Source organism: Elephas maximus, chromosome 3, assembly GCF_024166365.1.
Source record: "Elephas maximus indicus isolate mEleMax1 chromosome 3, mEleMax1 primary haplotype, whole genome shotgun sequence".
In the NCBI taxonomy this organism is placed as follows: domain Eukaryota; kingdom Metazoa; phylum Chordata; class Mammalia; order Proboscidea; family Elephantidae; genus Elephas; species Elephas maximus.
This window is the reverse complement of record NC_064821.1, coordinates 50,951,101-50,970,182: the sequence shown is the minus strand read 5'-3', so window position 1 is coordinate 50,970,182 and position 19,082 is coordinate 50,951,101. Positions and strand designations below refer to the sequence as shown.

At 43.1% G+C, this 19,082-nt stretch overlaps 1 protein-coding gene across 7 annotated transcripts in view; it reads left to right on the top strand.

Moving 5' to 3' along the window:
- Positions 1–16,870, top strand: part of MTOR (mechanistic target of rapamycin kinase) — a 145,079-nt gene extending 128,209 nt beyond the window's left edge. For 6 of the 7 annotated variants that reach the window (XM_049877917.1, XM_049877915.1, XM_049877914.1 and 3 more), the window contains exons 44-58: positions 18–200; positions 929–1,063; positions 1,275–1,449; positions 2,907–3,042; positions 3,935–4,082; positions 4,702–4,824; positions 6,298–6,380; positions 7,496–7,568; positions 8,051–8,125; positions 8,511–8,646; positions 9,341–9,406; positions 12,069–12,149; positions 12,427–12,507; positions 15,087–15,192; positions 15,911–16,870. In XM_049877917.1, coding sequence (XP_049733874.1) covers positions 18–200; positions 929–1,063; positions 1,275–1,449; positions 2,907–3,042; positions 3,935–4,082; positions 4,702–4,824; positions 6,298–6,380; positions 7,496–7,568; positions 8,051–8,125; positions 8,511–8,646; positions 9,341–9,406; positions 12,069–12,149; positions 12,427–12,507; positions 15,087–15,192; positions 15,911–15,926 — 1,617 coding nt within the window. In that variant the 3' untranslated portion in view covers positions 15,927–16,870. Of the gene's footprint in view, positions 1–17; positions 201–928; positions 1,064–1,274; positions 1,450–2,906; positions 3,043–3,934; positions 4,083–4,701; positions 4,825–6,297; positions 6,381–7,495; positions 7,569–8,050; positions 8,126–8,510; positions 8,647–9,340; positions 9,407–12,068; positions 12,150–12,426; positions 12,508–15,086; positions 15,225–15,910 lie in introns of all 7 variants that reach the window. The other variant, XM_049877916.1, reaches the window with a different exon arrangement.
- Positions 16,871–19,082: the final 2,212 nt, after the last annotated feature.

Genomic DNA, 19,082 nt, shown 5'->3' with positions numbered 1-19,082 from the left:
CTTCCCCTCTGACCCAGGTGAGTGAGGAGCTGATTCGAGTGGCCATCCTCTGGCATGAGATGTGGCACGAAGGCCTGGAAGAAGCGTCTCGCTTGTACTTTGGGGAGAGGAACGTGAAAGGCATGTTTGAGGTGCTGGAGCCCCTGCATGCTATGATGGAACGGGGGCCCCAGACGCTGAAGGAAACATCCTTTAATCAGGTATGGAATAAAAAAAACCTAGATGACATTACCCAGAGCCTTTGTTAGACTCCATTCCTCTAGCCTCTCTACCAACTTTAATAAAATATGCTCCAACAGAGGTCACTGATTACAAAAACATCAGAAATTTAATTGGCATTAAGCTATAAGAACCCTCCTAAAATTTAACTGGAAAACCACAAGAGACCTCCAGAAATCATCTCATCTCTCCTCTAGCCTTGGTGTTGTTTGTTGCCAATCGATTCCAACTCGTGGTGACCCCATATGTGCATCGTGTAACTGATCCTTGAGGTTTTCAAGGCTGTGGGCGGGGGCAGGGGATGTTGAATCACCTTACCTTACCTAATAAGGCACCCTGATGATTCAGAATGGAGCCCTGGTGGCACAGTGGTTAAGTGTTCTGCTGCTGACCAAAAGGTCAGCGATTCAAACCCACCAGCCACCCTGCAAGAGAAAGATACGGCAGTCTGCTTCCATAAACATTACTGCCTTGAAAACCCTATGGGGCAGTTCTACTCTGTCCTATAGGGTTGCTATGAGTCACAACAAGTTTATTGATTCAGAAGTTCCAGGATTAGAGAACTGTAAAGCTTCACGCTAACTAATCCTTTGCCAGTTGCTTCCAGTCATAGTCTGTTCCTAAGGAATTTCTTTATGTGCTTGGGGATTTGGCCTGTGGCTTAGTGGACACCTTGATAATTTTCAGATTTCCCTTGCTTCCCTCTCAGGCATATGGTCGAGATTTAATGGAGGCCCAAGAGTGGTGCAGGAAGTACATGAAATCAGGCAATGTCAAGGACCTCACCCAAGCCTGGGACCTCTATTATCATGTGTTCAGACGAATCTCAAAGCAACTGCCTCAGGTAGGCACCTCAGGGTAAAGTGGCATTAGAGTCCCTTCTGCTTCCCTATCTGTGAACCTTCTAACACTCATTTAGAGGCATCTGGTTTCACTCCTACGTTCAGACTTTGGGACAAGTAATTGCTCTTCGCCCTCCATTGAAAAAATACTTAAATTAACTTTAAATTCCTCCCAGGAGGCAGAAAACTAAATCCTGTGGCAATTATTCACAGCTCACATCCTTAGAGCTGCAGTACGTCTCCCCAAAACTTCTGATGTGCCGGGACCTTGAATTGGCTGTGCCAGGAACATATGACCCCAACCAGCCGATCATTCGCATTCAGTCCATAGCACCGTCTTTGCAAGTCATCACATCCAAGCAGAGGCCCCGGAAGTTGACACTTATGGGTAAGGACCATGGCGCACTTATGCCACCTGCTTCTCCCTCCCACCCTAGCTGCGTGTCCCCTCCCCTTCTGAAATGGCTGCCTGCTGTTCACACTAATCTTTCATGTGCTCCGTCTCCCGCATGTTTACTGAGAGAGAAATAGAAGACAAGTGCATTTCCCTTCATTACAGCCTCCCAAGACTTGGAATTTGTTCATATCATTGTGCTTGTTTAAGTGAAACGTAATGATAATGTGTAAAAACAGGTGGAAGTGATCATAGAGGCATGTAATATGGAGAGTTGATTGTGGTGGGCAGGTGTTGGAGGAACTGAGGAGACTAACAACAAGGCATCTGGATGCAAACGGGGAGGGTGACAAGCTACAATGAAGAAAGAGCCTCTTTTTTATCATCGCTATCTCTCTTTTTGGAAAATAATTATGTAAAATTAATAAACTGAAGTAGAAATGAGTGAGAAATTCTCACAGTGAGGTTTGCTAAGCAAACCGCCTCTAACATTCTCCTTAGCATAGAGGGTTACTGTCTGGGATGGTTCGGTAGGCCTGCATACTCTGGTGGCACTGTGAGGTCTCTCACACTCTCTGGTAATGCCATGTGTTTTTTTAAATGCAGCGGTTATATACCAACACCAATACATCTTAACCGTGGCCCACAGGTGATTGTCCCTCCAAAGGCTGGTGTCTTCTAATACTAAAATGTGTGTCAGGTTTTCGTCAGTGTCTCATTAAAGAGAGTTCAACGAAGGAACTGCTTTCAGAGATGTGAGCAGAGTTCAGAGAACCAACGGAAAGCACCCAGGAACAAGCAACACTGAGAAGCTATTACCTACCCCTCACTGTACCTGCCAGGCCTGAAGGGCAAGGAGAAATTAGTGATTGTAACCCTGAAGGAGGGGCTGTCAACCCAGATAGGAAGATGCAGCTACTTTCAGAACTGGGCCAGACCAGTTGTTGGGGAATACACTGACCTTTCCCTCTTCTCGCCCTTTGACCTCCTGCATTGCCGCTCGCTCGTTGGCCAAGCCCAGCAGGGAGCCCATGTGGATTGTCTGTAGCAGCCAGGCTCATCGGTTGGAGCAGGACAGAAGGGTAGAGAGTGGATCTGAGGGGGAGACAGATGATGGTGATGATGATGATGATGGTATCTATGCAGAGATTCCTGGTCCTCAAAAATATAGGTTTTCTATGTTTTATTTTTTTAATTTGAACAATATCTCATTGGGAGACCATCAAAAGCAAGGCCAGTCTTGGGAGTGTTTTTGTCTTTTTATAGAGAAAATGGGATTAGGTAAGGTATATGTGGTCTGTGAGGAGTTCCTATAGGGTCACTATGAGTCAAAATCGACTGGACAGCAGTGGAATGTGGTCCGTAGAATCTGTTGAATACAGCAGTGATCTAACAACTAAAGAATCCAAGACCCTCTGATCTACACTAACTGCTTCTACTGTTGCTCACAGGCAGCAATGGGCACGAGTTTGTTTTCCTCCTGAAGGGCCATGAAGACCTACGGCAAGATGAGCGAGTGATGCAGCTCTTTGGCCTGGTTAACACCTTGCTGGCCAATGACCCAACCTCTCTCCGGAAAAACCTCAGGTATTCAGAATGCTGTAAAGAGAGCAATGATTTGAGAAGGCTTCCAGTTTTTTCCTATATCTGTCCTACTATGTAGTGATATACCTTTACCCAATAAGTTAGAAAACTGTATACCTGGCAGGAAGTCATCAGTGTCAAACACAAAAAGGAAAATTCTCCAGAATTTTTAGTGTACTCTGTTTAGGAAATGCCTTTAAGAACATCTGGAGGGTCCAGAATGAAACAATTTGTGCTATTAGACTGGAGAGCCTGCAGATTTGATGTGTTTAACGCCTTGTGGGCTTAAAGCCCGACAAAACTTTTCCTACCCTCAGTACTCTGTTAAAAAAAAAAACATTGCCCTCAAGTCAGTTCCGAATCCTGGGTGCCATCAAGTCAACCCTGAATCCTGGCGACCCCATGTGTGTCAGAGTAGGACTGTGTTCCATAGGGTTTTCAACGGCTGTTTTTTTTTTTTTTCTTTTCACTGAAAAGAAGTAGATCACCAGACCTTTCTTCCAAGGTGCGTCTGGGTGATCACAAACCTCTGACCTTTCGGTTAGCAGCCAGGTGCGTTGACCGCTTGTGCCACCCAGGGTCCTTTCTGTCAGGAATATGAGTATTCATCTGGGAGGTATCTTATCTATGTGTTAGAAACAATCGCTTGACTGTTGCCCCAAAGCAATTCGTGTGTTAGGGAAGTTGAGGAGCCTGATGCTGCTTCTGTACTGTCAACACACTCTGTCTTTGTGTGATGTTCTGTCCTGCACATAGTGCCCTCACGAAGGCCCCTCGTTACGCACCTCACAACAACACTGCAAGGGGTCATGAAAAATAGTTCGCATGGCACCATGAGCAGTCAAAAGTATACTCTGTTTAATATACAATAACCCTGCCTTTCTGTGGGCGCCAGTATCCAGAGATATGCCGTCATCCCCTTATCAACCAACTCGGGCCTAATCGGCTGGGTCCCCCACTGTGACACGCTGCATGCCCTCATCCGGGACTACAGGGAGAAAAAGAAGATCCTCCTCAACATTGAGCATCGCATCATGTTGCGGGTATGTGATGAGGCTTCCAACCCTACCACGCTTTTAGTGTCGCGGAGACAAAACTCCAGGAATCCACACAAAGCTGCTTTTCTACTTTTTGTGTGTGTGTCAGTCACTGACAAATCTATTTGAGAGAATTCACCATTGAAGAGGGTTTAATAAAGTAAGATCTAAAGCAGATAGCTGTCTCTAAGAGACCCTAAAGCCCAGAAGTTGATTCTTCATCATCTTAGTTGAGACTGGACGTATATTTCCTGAACCCCTAATGTATACAGAACCCAGTGCCGTCAGAGCAGTGGCTATATGGGGAAATAATGTTTAGTAGATATGTAAGTGATAAAGAAAATTGCTTATTAACCAAAACCTTGAAGCCTCCATTGCTCTCGTTCACACCAGTGGACTTGTACTGAGGTGAGAGCCCAATGTTTTACCCTTACGCCCTGGAAGTTCTTATGGTCGTCAGTTCAGAGTGGCCACTCAGTTTTCCCTTTTGAAATGTTCTTATTTCCTTTCTTCTTTTGGGTGGGTGAGGAAATTAGAACCCGGTTCTATCTGGACCGTGTTTCTTCTGGACTTGAGCTGGATTGTCTTAGCTGCTCTCTTATACACATGGTGTATCCTGATGTAGATGGCTCCAGACTATGACCACTTGACTCTGATGCAGAAGGTGGAGGTGTTCGAACACGCTGTCAACAACACCGCCGGGGACGACCTGGCCAAGCTGCTGTGGCTGAAGAGCCCCAGTTCAGAGGTTCCTACTCTCTTTGCATCCCCTTTGGGATAGCTTTCACGTTTGTTCATGGGCGCATGCTGGACCCCTTTTGGTTGATTAGCTGTAGATTATATACGGTCTCTTATAACAAAAGATAAATGGGTGAACCATTCAATTTAGCAGACTTAGATTTAGGAGTTTATTTGAGCTCTTTATAGCTCTTTATATATTAAGGATAACCAAAGACCAAACGTATTGCCGTTGAGTCGATTCCATTTAAGCTAGATGGTATCGGATTTTTAATCCTTTTCTTTAAGTTACTGCCTTTGGCTTTATGTTTAGAAAGACTCTCTCCACCTCAAGATTACTTTGTCTATATTTTCTTTTACTAATTAAGAGATTTCACTTTTTACATTTATATCCTTAACCCAAATTGGAATTTATTTTAAGCTTGTTGTTAGCTGCCATCGAGTTGATTCCAACTCATGGCAACTCAATGTGTGCAGAGTAGAACTGCTCCGTAGGGTTTTCAAGGCTGTGACCTTTTGGAAGCAGATCCCCTGGCCTGTCTTCTGAGCCTCCTCTGGGTGGGTTTGAACTACGAACCTTTCAGTTTGTAGTCAAGTGCTTAACCATTTGCTCCACCCAGGGACTTACATTTGAAGCTTAGGACATAACTTGATTATTTTCAAGATGATTAGCCAACACCACACTATTTACCAAATAATCCATCCTTTCCCTACTGTTGAAAAGATCCCGTTTTTATTATATGCCAAATTCTTCTGTGCCGTTGGATTTCTTTCTAGGGCTTCTATTCCTTTCATTGATCTTTCTAACTGTTTCTCCTCAAGTACCATACTATTACTACAAGCCTCATCTCATTGGCTATTTCCGTATTTTTTTTCTTCCAGATGAATTTTAGGGTGATTTTGTCAAGTTCCCCAAAACTCTACCATTGAATTTTTATTGGAATGACATTAAATGTATCAAATAATTTGGGAGGAACTCACATCTTTACAATCTTAAGTGAATATCTTTTAATTTACTCAGGTCTTTATGTTTCTAGGAAACCCTGGTGGCATAGTGGCTAAGTGCTACAGCTGCTAACCAAGAGGTCCGCAGTTCGAATCTGCCAGGTGCTCCTTGGAAACGCTATTGGGCAGTTGTACTCTGTCCTTTAGGATTGCTATGAGTCGGAATCAACTCAACAGCAGTGGGTTTGGTTTGGGTTATGTTTCTAAGCAAAGTTTAATTTATATATTCATCTAAGTCCTGCACATTTCTAATTGAATTTATCCCTACCCAGTGCCGTCGAATCGATTCCGACTCATAGCAATCCTATATCCCTAGGCACAGTTTATTATTATTGTAATTGTGAACGAGAGCTTCATTTCACCATACGTCCTAGCGGGCTATTGATGGAATATAAGAAAACAGCTGATTTGGGTATAATTATGTTGAAACCAGTTAAAGTTTTCAGAGCCTTGTTTCACATGTGCACCTGTGTTCTAGGTGTGGTTTGACCGAAGAACCAATTATACCCGCTCTTTAGCAGTCATGTCAATGGTTGGATATATTTTGGGCCTGGGAGATAGGTGAGCAAATTCAGTTCGTTTCTTTTAGTCTTCTTTTTCCGTTGTAGTTTTTTTGAATGGTTTTATTTTGTTTTCCAGTAAGGTTTATGACCATTTGGTGCATACATATTTGTCTTTTGTACTTTAGACTTCTTTTGCAGCATCAGCTTTAGTCACCTATTTATTATCCGTTCCAACAGAACAATACAGCAAACTAGAGAGAAGGAAAACCATAGTTCAAGGGTACTACTTTCTCCATAAAAAAAAAAAAACCCCTATTAAATCTGATTGATTTTATTCATTCAGTAAACATTTATCAATCACCACTCTGTTAAGATGAATAATTCCATTTCTTTAATTGAAACCAACCCAAGTAGATTCTTCTGGTATTTTTGCATAATAAATTTCATCCAAATGTACGGGCAGAAAAAGTAATTTAGGAATGTTCTGAAATTGACACAAAAGAACTTAAGAAAAATAATTCTCTGATGTCTCCTATTTTTCTCATAGGATCATGTGTCATGCAATTCTTTGGGAATAAAAATAATTTTATCCCACAAAAATAATAATAAATAAATAATAATAAAACTAGCCAGGAAGAGGAGCAGAACGTCTGTTGGCAAAAGCCAGGTATCGTGCCTGGATTGGCTCAGGGGCTCCAGGAGACAAAACCCTGTGAGAGCTGCTGAGTAGCAGTGATAGAGCCTTCTCACTCTGAGATGCCAGCACTGCCAGAAAGCTATTTATCATGTGACCAAAGACCTCAGAGAGCTAATTATTATGAATGTCACAGAGCAACACCACATAGATAAATCCTCATTTTGGGCCTAGAGTATAGGTCAGCAAACATTCTCTGTAAAGGGCCAAATAAAAAGTATTTTAGGCTTGCGGGCCATATGGTCTCTGACACAGCTATTCGACTCTGCTTTGTAGCATAGATGAAGCCATGGACCATACATAAGCAAACATAACTGTGTTCCAATAAAACTTTATTTACTAAAGCAGGTGGTGGGCTGGATTTGGCCTGAGGGCTGTAGTTTGCTGACCCCCTGGCCTAGCGTATCACAGGCTTGTTGACTTATTCGTAAGTACTGCTCTGTTAATCCCTCCCTGGTTCTCTCTTTTACTTCTCAAAGGCACCCATCTAACCTGATGCTCGACCGGCTGAGTGGGAAGATCCTGCACATTGACTTTGGGGACTGCTTTGAGGTGAACACATGTTCTAGAACACCATGGAAAGCTCACCTTCCCAGATGATCGCTTGTCAGCCTTCTCTGACAGTTTAGGCAAACTTAAGCCCAAAATACATTATCCTTACCGCTGCCTCTCCTACCAAGACAGAAGAAAGTCAGTCTAAGAAATGAAACCGCTGCTCTTTGGCACTTGCTTTAGCTGGACTGTCACCCTCCGTATGGCAAGGGCTGCTGATCACACCCTCTCTGAGTGGAGTTCTTCATCTTCCACAGTGCCTGTTAGGAGAAGGCCTAGGCACATACGCCCTTCTTTTTTCAGTCATCTTTCAAACACCTGTGAGAAGTCCCTCCCTCTCTAAACTTGAGCTACTTCATTTATATGCTATAATTGAAGTCAGTGTTGGTGATACAGAGGAAAGCCATCTGCTTTCACCAGGCTTTCATTAAAACGATCTAACCAGTGGCTTTCATTTTTTTTTTTCCACTGTGACACTGTAGGTTGCTATGACCAGGGAGAAATTCCCGGAGAAGATTCCATTTAGACTAACAAGAATGTTGACCAATGCAATGGAGGTGAGTGGATATTGGGAACAAGCTCTTATGGAGTGGGGCCAATGCAAATTAAGACCCTCTCTAACAAAGACAGGCTTGCGTGTTAGGCTCTCAGTGGTTCCCAAGACAGCGCATGTTATTTCTGTAATGGTTTCCTATTATTTGCCATTGTCGTAGACATCTTTAATAGCCCTAACCACTCTTCGCATCTGACCTTTGTTTCGTATGTACCGCAGTCCTGACCTGACATCTTGCTCCTGACACATCCCAGCCTGATAGCTCAGAAATGGCCTGTGGCTACTTCCTCAGTGAGGGCGACACACCCTCTCGACTTGCTTTTGGTTGTGAAAACATCAGGGGGCCTGAGTCAATCGCTCCTGGGTTGGTGGCTCTGTCCCTTCTGCAGGTTACTGGCCTGGATGGCAACTACAGAATCACATGCCACACGGTGATGGAAGTGCTCCGGGAACACAAGGATAGTGTCATGGCTGTGCTGGAAGCCTTCGTCTATGACCCCTTGCTGAACTGGAGGCTGATGGACAGTGAGTATTATCAAGGGTGTGGGAGCTGGGGTTGACAGATCCATCGCCAATCCACCACCCTCACAAATTAGGACTATCCCACATGCTACATGTCATTAGCCTAGCCGCTTTCAAGCCTGGAGTCTGAGATATACTATTGAGCTATTGAATTATATTTTCACTGAGCAATTCTACTGGCCAGAGTGAATTTTGAGTATTTTTATTAACTAGAACAGAAAACCCTCTATCGATGTAGATATTAATTAAAATATTTTGGAGGATAAAATAAGTATACAAGTGATTTTTGTTTGTTTGGGTTTCATGCAGAGTGTGACCAGCTGGAATTTTGATAGGAAATAAAAACAGTTGTGATCTGGGACAGTAATTTCAAAATCTACCCTTTGTTTCTGCCTCCTTAAAGGAAATTTCCTAACAAGAGCCTTCTAATTCAGTGCAATTAAGTCATACTTCCACCCTATACTATCTGTATTATATTATCTAAATCCAAATCAGTGACATAGCATGTTCCTCTGGATTGGGTTACCCATGCTAATACCTACCACTTGTGAATAATATATTTTTGGTTCTCTCTTAGTAGGCATAGCTTTTGGGAAAATTATATTTTTGTTATTGTAAGAAAATATATCAACTTAAGTTTTTTCAACTCAATATTTGAGGCCCTTTTTTTTAATACTCCTATTATTTATTTCCCTAGCAAATACCAAAGGCAACAAGCGATCCCGAACAAGGACAGATTCCTACTCTGCCAGCCAGTCAGTAGGTGGGTGTACCCCATGGGAGACTGCAGCTTCTGTCCATTTGTCTTGAGTGTTTCTAGAACAGGGTGAGGTTTGTTATTGTCATTAGGACTCATGACTTAAAGCAGCAGTCAATACGGAATGTGAAGGAAGTGAACATGTTTTTCTAGAGATTATAAACAGTGATAGTTTTCCAGAGATCCTGTCACTTTACACAGACTGCCACATTTTTCCTCTGTGGAGTAGCTGCTGACCTTTCAGTTAGCAGCTGTGCACTTAACCACTGCGCCACCAGGTTTCCTTTTTTTTCCCCTCTCATAACATCTAATAATATCCTACACAGTTCACACTTCGGGAACTTCTGTTGGAGTGTAAGAAAGTGCATGTTCTCTACAAATATTTACTTTGGTAAGCCAAATAACTGTTTAAGGATGCAAAAAGAAAATGTGAGATAACCGAGGTTACCTTAAAGAGGCACAGAATCACATTATAAAATTAACAAAAATATCCATGTAACAATAAGAAGAGTATGTTCTACCTGTGTCATCGAGCACCATGTGGTTTGGTTGGAATAGAAGGGCTGTGGGAATTCAGAGAAAGAAATCGCTCTGAACTGTAGTTAAGAAAGCTCTTGGGTTGGTGAAGTTTAAGGTGAGCCTCATTGGATGGATAGAATCTGGGTGGGTAGAAAGGAAAAGAGTGTACCCTGTAAGAAATCAGGGCACTGGGTGAGAGTATCATTTATAAACATGCCTGGCATCCTGGCGCTGGGTGAGAGTATCATGATAAACATGCCTGGCATCCTGGCGCTGGGTGAGAGTATCGTGATAAACATGCCTGGCATCCTGGCGCTGGGTGAGAGTATCATTTATAAACATGCCTGGCATCCTGGCGCTGGGTGGGAGTATCATTGATAGACATGCCTGGCATCCCGGCGCTGGGTGAGAGTATCATTTATAGACATGCCTGGTATCCTGGCACTGGGTGAGAGTATCATGATAAACATGCCTGGCATCCTGGCGCTGGGTGAGAGTATCGTGATAAACATGCCTGGCATCCTGGCCCTGGGTGAGAGTATCATGATAAACGCGCCTGGCATCCTGGCGCTGGGTGAGAGTATCATTTATAAACATGCCTGGCATCCTGGCACTGGGTGAGAGTATCATTTATAAACATGCCTGGCATCCTGGCGCTGGGTGAGAGTATCATGATAAACATGCCTTGACATCCTGGCGCTGGGTGAGAGTATCATTTATAAACATGCCTGGCATCCTGGCGCTGGGTGAGAGTATCATGACAAACGTGTGGCCTCTACCCTGGATGCTTGACAGTATTTGTGACTGCCTAACCCACTCTGGAGCCCTGGTGGTGCAGTGGTTAAGTGCTACAGCTGCTAATCAAAAAGGTCAGCAATTAGAATCCACCAACCACTCCTTGGAAACCCTGTGGGGCAGTTCTGCTCTGTCCTACAGGGTTGCTATGAGTCAGAACCAGTTCACCAACTCAATGGCACCTAACAACAGCAACAACTCACCCAGGCCCATATTTGCCACACTCTCTGAGTTACCTTGTGCAGATGACTAGTCTCATCCAAAGGATGCTGAAGCTTATTGGTCTAATTCTCAGGGTCTGCTTCATGAATAAGTCTTTAATAAGTGATAGGGTGACTCCTATACTCTCCTATGGTATGTAGAGTGGTACCAGATGATGGTGGGCCAGGTTGTTTTTATAATGTGGTTTAAAAGTCAAGTTCCAGAGAGTCATTAATGAAACTGTTATTATCACTAGCTTTCCTTTGAAGGTCTGTGGTATACAAGGGCAATTTTTAAATAACTTCATCATTCTGCTTCCATATCCTTCTCTGCTGAAGGCCATAATCAGTGGAGGGTGATCCTAAAACTTGGGGATTTTTTCTACCCAGATACTGATGTATAAATTCCTACAAAGAATAACACTTCAGTCATGTGTGTAACCCACTGTAAAGCTAATTGTCTTTGTCATCAGTTTTTGTCAAACCAAACAAGTTTTATCAACAGGTCTTTGACCCATGCTCCTATTCTCTATGTCAGAACATCTTATTAGTGCTGTTGTTGTGGCTGTCATCAAGGAGTTTAGGAGACCCTGGTTGGTACAAACGATTAGTACTCTTGGCTGCTAACCAAAAGATTAAAAGTTTGAGTCCACTCAGAGGCACCTTGAAAGAAAGGGCTGTGATCTTCGTCTGAAAGATCACAGCTGTTGAAAACCCTGTGGAGCACAATTCTACCCTGACACACTTGGGGTCACCATGAGTGATAGTCCACATAACAACTGCTTCTTTTTTGTTTTGAACATTTTATTGTGGTTTAGGTGGAAGTTTCAAGAGCATATTAGTTTGCCATTGAAAAAATTTATACACAAATATTTTCGTGACGTTGGTTCCAGGCAGCTGCTTTTTTATTAATGCTAGTTGCTTGAGAATTCTTGTTTCAATCCTGATATGTACCATACTTTTCAACAATAATAACTCAAATTTGAAAATGGCTTTGCAGATTTAAAAAGTTGTAAATACCTAGAGTAACGTAATGCTTCCTCTCTCCTTCCCCGTTTGAGGTAAGTGGAGCAAGGATTAAAGGGAATATCATGTAAACAGTGGCTTCTTGGTGTTTTAATTTCTGCTAATTGATTTTTTTTTTTTTTTTCTAGAAATTTTGGACGGTGTGGAGCTTGGGGAACCAGCCCATAAGAAAACGGGAACCACAGTACCAGAATCTATTCATTCTTTCAGTAAGTCCAACTTCTGAGGAGTTGCACCAATGACAGTCTCATTAAGAAAATAGCAACTGTGTTGTACCATGGGAGGAGATTGGTAAGATGAAGCAACAAAACTGCCTTTGAGCAGAAAAGATTCTGTGAATTTCTCATTATATTCTGAGAACAAAGAGATAGACACAGAGGAAGGATTGCTCAACACTTGCAAAAGTGAATGAGAAAAACAGGGGCATCCATTGACCTGTTGCGATGATCCAGTTCTCACTGTTAATTCTACTTTTGTGTATTCTAGTTGGAGATGGTTTGGTGAAACCAGAGGCCCTAAATAAGAAAGCCATTCAGATAATTAACAGGGTTCGAGATAAGCTCACTGGTGAGTGTGTGCATGTGTTTGTTTAACAGGAACATAAAGTCTGCAAGAGACTTTCCCCTTCCTTGAGCAGTGGGTGGTCAGCCCCGTGTCCAAGGGTGTTGGTGCCTGAACTCTAACTCCCATTCAGCTAGTTGGAGTTTCTCTGAGGCCATCACATAAGGCCCCTCTCTGATTCTTCTTTCTGATGACCAATAACGACATTTAGGATTACTCTAATCTCATTTTTATAGAGATAAGTAAAGTTCTATTGGGTCCAAAATCACCCAATTGCAGGAAAGTGTTTTTTATCATCATGACTTGATTTTAGAGCAAATCTGACCACCACAACTCATTGCCTGTCTAGACTTTGGTAGGTTATGGAGTCGAGAGAACAGAAGGGGAAAAATGCATAGTTGTAAAAAGGAGGCATCTTGCATTGATCATCTTACTTCTGAGAGAGAGATGGAGTGATGTGGAGAGCTGGTGTCAGAGAGGCCAGAGACCCCAGCTCCACTGTTTACTTCCTGTGTGACAGCTGAGCCTCTGTCTCTTCATCTGCAGAGGAGGGTGAGGACCAGATGAGACGTGGAATGCAAAGCACTTAGCATGTGGGCCAGACACCTGAGTTTTGTAGTCAAGATATGTGTTGAGTACCTCCAAGTGCTAGATGCTGAAGGAACAGTGTTGGTAAAAACAGTTCACGGGGCTTACGGTCTAACGGGCAACAGTGTATTCAGTGGAAGAGAAGGACATGAGGCCGTAATGCCTATGATCAGGAGGTTTAATTTAGTTTAGGGGGCCCAGGAAAAACTTCCTTAAGGAAACAACAATTCGTAAACTAAAATCTGAAATAGGAGTTAATTAGGGGTAGATTGTATCTGGCAGAGGAAATAGCATATGCAAGGGCCCTGTGGTAAGAGAGAATGTAGAAGATGAAGAGTCCAAAGGAAGGCTAGTCTGACTGGAACAGAGAAAGCAGATGGAAAGAGTGCAGGGCAAAATTTTTGACTCTGAGTAGGCCACAGCCACACCATTACAGGACCTTATGTCTTTACCCTTTATTCTAAGGGCAGTGGGAAGCTACTGAAGGGTTTTAAGCAAGATTGGGGTTGGAGGGCCTGAGCAGCTTTATGTTGTGAAACTCTGCCTGCTCTGGCTGCTGTGTGGAGAATGGTTTAGAGAGAGGCAGGCAAATATACCCAAGAGGTTCCTGCCATCGTCCAGGCAAGACAGGGTAGCTGATTAAACTAGGTGGTGGTAGTCAGGAGGAGACACATGTATGGAGCCAAGAGGTCTTTAGGAGATAAAATCAAAAGGGTTAATGATGAGGCACGAGGGGCAGGGAGAGGTCATGGATGGCCCCAGGTTGCTGGTAACCTTGGGGAGAGCTGTGATGAGCCTGGCAGCCAGACTGCAGTAACTGAAGAGATTGCAGAGTGAGGGAGAGAGAACTGAGGGATTGGAGACAAGGTTAAAAACTCTAAAAGAAGTTTGGCCATGCTTGGGAGGGGAGAGGATAGTTGCTGGAAAAGGCTGAGTGGCTGAATGAGAGACTTTTTTTTTTTTTTTTTCCTTAATGGGAGAGAGGAGCTTGTTTTAAAAAAACAGCCAGAAGGATCCAGTTGAGAGGGAGGGCTTGAAGATATGAGTGAAAGTGTAATCAATACTATAAGGACCCTAGGAAGGCAGGAGAGTATGGGATCCAAAGCATGGGGGAGGCTTAGCCTTAACTAGGAGGTGGGTGTGCTCTCCCAGGATGATGGGGGGAAGAAGAGAGAGTAACTGTGGAGAGAGTTGAGCACCTGGAACACCACTTTACACATCAAACCACTACCAAACCAGCTGCCATCAAGTCGATTCCGATTCATAGCGACCCTATAGGACAGAGTAGAACTGCCCCATAGAGTTTCCAAGGAGTGCCTGGTAGATTCAAACTGCCAACCTTTTGGTTCGCAGCCATAGCTCTTAACCACTACGCCACCAGGGTTTCCACTTACACATCATCAGGGCTCAAAAGCTGGCAGTTTAGTGGGCTAGTTACCTTTGTAAAGTAGGAGGGGAGAACATCTGCTGAGAGCCAGAAAGGGGGAGGTTGTTTTGGATATTTGGGGAGAGCGGAGGACTTAAATTATCCTTGTGGAGATGGAAAGGCAGGCCAACCAGAGAAACGTAAATTTGCCAGGTGATGCTGAATGCTCATTTGAGGTTGGAGATTATGAATTTATAATGGAAGCAAGCTGTCCTGTAGGAGTAAAGATTCAAACATGGAGGCCAGTAGGATTAAAACAGAAGAGGGTTTCTTGTCCACTTACTCCATTCAGAGGTGATTTGGGAACAGAGGAAGGTAATCTTCATAAATCCATTGGTCAGATCTTTGCCACTTCTGAACCTAGCCAGCTGCAGGACTAACCACCTTTGGACCAAGTCTGTATTAAGAGCAGAAGGCTTAGGGGTGAAGTTTTAAACCCAGCTATCGTCTATCCTTCATACTCATGTATGAAAATTAACTGATATGGGCTGCATAGACATTTAGACCAAACAGGTGACAATGAGTGAGTTGAGAACCAGGTGCAGATAAAATGTTTTATCTTGTGTCCTAGGTCGAGACTTCTCTCATGATGAAACTTTGGATGTTCCAATCCAAGTTGAGCTGCTCATCAAACAAGCAACATCCCATGAAAACCTCTGCCAGTGCTATATTGGATGGTGAGTGGACATCTCAAAGTACCTGTGTTAAAGTAAGCAATCAGGACCCCACCCTGTGCCCCAAATCCAGGATAGCAAAGAAAAATACTGTGAATCTCCACAAAGGGCAATGACAATCCCCGTCTCTTTAATGTATCTCTTCACTGTGTGTGCTCATGGTGCTAAAAAGGAGTTCTTACTTCAATCTCAGCAGACACGACATTAGAACATTCAAAAACGGAGGAATATGGATGCATATTTGAAAGGCAAACAGTGAAATTAAATTACATTAAGAGAAATGATTTAGGATAGTAATTGAGGCTTTTTTTTTTTTTTTTTTGAGAAGGGTTCTTTTTGTGTTCTTGCTGTCAGTTCAGATACAGGAAGGGTAAAGAAAAAGAAATCAGAACAGTGACAGAGAAGGAGATGAAAAGACAGATTTATGATCTGGGATTGTAACTTCAAGGACCACTCTGAGCTCTGCTTTGATTAATTGCCGGAGGCATGCCTGAAGGTAGAGATGGGAGGGAAAGGGCAGTGGGGAGGTGTCCTTCTGGGACCTGACAGGCATCAGCCCTTGATTGGAATAATGAGTGTGTCCCACACAATTAGTGGTGGGAGATCTCAGGGAGCAGCCCAGGGGTTCTCAGACCTTTGTCTTTCCGTTTTCAATGTGTGTGTGTAAAGCTTTGAAGAAGCTCAGATTATTAAAATATTCCTTTTCTGTCTGTCTTCTTAGGTGTCCTTTCTGGTAACTGGAGGCCCAGACATGCCCACAGCATTTCCCTTGAGGCTTTTGTACTTTGGTATATGCTTCCACTAAACTGAAACCATGGTCAGAAAGTTTGACTTTGTTAAATATTTAGAAATGTAAATGAAAAGAACTACTGTACATTACAAGTTGGTTTGTGCCAACTTTCTAGCTGCTGTTGAAGAATATATTCTCAGAAACACAAGGCTTGATTTGGTTCCCAGGACAGTGAAACATGGTGACATCACATAAATCAAGCCATTGACTTGGGGGAACAGAAGATCCATAACTTTAGAAATACGGGTTTTGACCGAACTCACAAGAGAACTCATAAGTGTTTGCTGATAGAAGAATGACCTACTCGTTCCTCTCAGCACAGATACCGCAAACTCCGCGCAGTCAAGAAGCCTCAGGTCGTGGAGGAGACACATTAGGATTCTGGACTGTAAGGAGCTAGGAGAAGCAGAGATCATTACCTTCTTCATCCCATTACCTCACGCGTCCGTGGACAGCAGCAGCAGTGTTTTCAGGATGGGCCAAAATGGGGGGAGAGGTCTGTCTTCTGCCTGACCCAGTGATGCTGCGACTTACACATGTCAACCCAAGACCTGAACCCAAGACCTGACTTGCTAGGAGGGGAGCTTATTCCAATTGCTGGGCAGCCTTGGCTGAGCAGACGCACAGCAGAGATCACAGTGTAGTGAGGTGGCCCACCCCAGCATGGTCCTGGGCGACTTTCAGTGAGGTCTGAATGCTCCACGTTTAGAGCAAGGGCTTGGGGAACAAATGCTGTCACGCAGGTGCTGAACATAGAGGGAAGGTCTAGTACATGTTGGGAATTATGAGCAAAATAAATATTAAACTAAATGCACAAAGTATAAAGTGTAGCCATGTCTAGACACCATGTTGTACCTGAATAATTTTTGTGCCAATAAATGACATGAGAATTTTAAAAACATGTATATGGGTGACTTTTTATTCATAATTATTAGTCAATTCAAAAAGGAGGCATTTATTCCTTCAGCATTCAACTTTCATTAAGCACTTGGTACTAGGGACCAAGAAAGACACAGGATGTACATGACATGGTCTCTTTCTTCAGCATGTTTCCAGGCCAGAGGTTAGGACAGCATAACAGAGTAGTGAACTGATCACTCCACCACAGCTAAGTGCTAAGAGCCATGTACAGAATGTGAGCCATTCCAGCAGGTTAGCCGGGAAAGCCTCATGGGAAAGAGGATATTTGTGATGGGTCTTTAAGGATGAAAAGGAATTTGTCGGATGGAACAAGTGAGGACATTCTCAGCAGGAAAGAAAATGTAAGGCACCGAGGCATGAAAGCACAATACCTTACAGGAATGGCAAGTATTTATTTGAATCAGATGAATTGCAGGTATTTGACCACTGTGTTAGCGGGAGCATGAGGGTCACAAGACCACATCTTTGTATCCCTAGAATCTGCCAAGATCTCGCCCACAGTGGTACTCCATAAAGGTTTGTTAGAAGAACTTGGCATCAGGATTGGAGGAGACTCATTAATAACCTGTGATATGCAGATGACACAACCTTGCTGAAAGCAAAGAGGACTTGAGGCACTTACTGATGAAAATCAAAGACTACAGCCTTCAGTATGGATTACACCTTAACATAAAGAAAACAAAAATCCTCACAACTGGATCAATAGGCAATATGATAAACAGAGAAAAAACTGAAGTTGTCAAGGATTTCGTTTTACTTGGATCCACAATCAACACCCATGGAAGCAGCAGTCAAGAAATCAAATGATGTATTGCATTGGGCAAATCTGCAAAAGACCTCTTTAAGGTGTTAAAAAGCAAAGATGTCACTTTGAGGACCAAGGTGTGCCTGACTCAAGCCATGATATTTTCAATCACCTCATATGCATGGGAAAGCTGGACAATGAATAAGGGAGATCAAAAAAAAAATTGATACCTTTGAATTGTGGTATGGGCAAAAAATATTGAATTATACCATGGATTGCCAGAAGAACGAACAAATCTGTCTTGGAAGAAGTACAGCCAGAATGCTCCTTCGAAACAAGGATGGTGAGACTTCATCTCACATACCTTGGACATGTTATCAGGAGGGACCAGTCCCTGGAGGACATCATGCTTGGTCAATTAGAAGATCAGTGAAGGAGTGAAAGACCCTCGACAAGATGGACTGACACAGCAGCTGCAACAGTGGGCTCAAGCATAGCAACGATTATGAGGATGGTGCAGGACCAGGCAGTGTTTCGTTCTTGTGTACATAGGGTCACTATGAGTCGGAACTGACAGGACGGCACCAAACAACAACAGAGGACTCTTCTGTTAAATTTAGATTTCAATCATGGTACAGATAGAATTTTTAACACAGGAAGTCTCATCTCTATTTTAGATTTTCTATAACAATCCTAAACCATACGTCACCTATTTTGCTGTCAAAAAAATGTGGTTACCATGCTCAGACCACACCTGATTTATGTCTAACCTCATTGGTGCTAGATGAAGTGACTACAATGATGTTACCTTTTATGAAATACAAAGGATATGGGAATGAATGGACTCAGGAAAATGGTTATTAGTGGCAGAGACAAACTCCTTAAAGCATGAGAGTCACTGGGATTAAGATCTTTGGTGAATCCAGTGGGTTTTATGCCTAAGCAAAGCCTTCTGACTTTGTTGAGATGATGGAGGCCTTAAAGACAGCCTAATTAACCCATCAATCCTGAATGGTTTCTTGGAACCCTGAGTAAAGGGAGGAAGGGATATGGCCAAGAATGACTTTCAGGACCCTTCCATCCCTAGGATCCCATAGGCTGGGGCTTAAAATGGAGAAAAAAAAAATATTTTTTTGGAGAGGCGGTATAAATTAGAGTTGAGGCTCTCGTGTCAAATTTTAAAAATCACTGTCAGGTCAATTCCGACTCATGGTGACCTGTGTGTTACAGAGTAGGACTGCTCCATAAGGTTTTCTTGGCTGTAATCTTTACAGAAGCAGATCGACAGGCCTTTCTTCCACGGCACCATTGGTGGATTCGAACCGGCAACCTTTCACTTAGTAGTTGAGTGCAACCCAAATTACCTACTTTCAAATCTCAACTCCACCTCATACTAGCTGTGTGAGAACAAGTTACTTAATCTCTCTATGCTTGTTT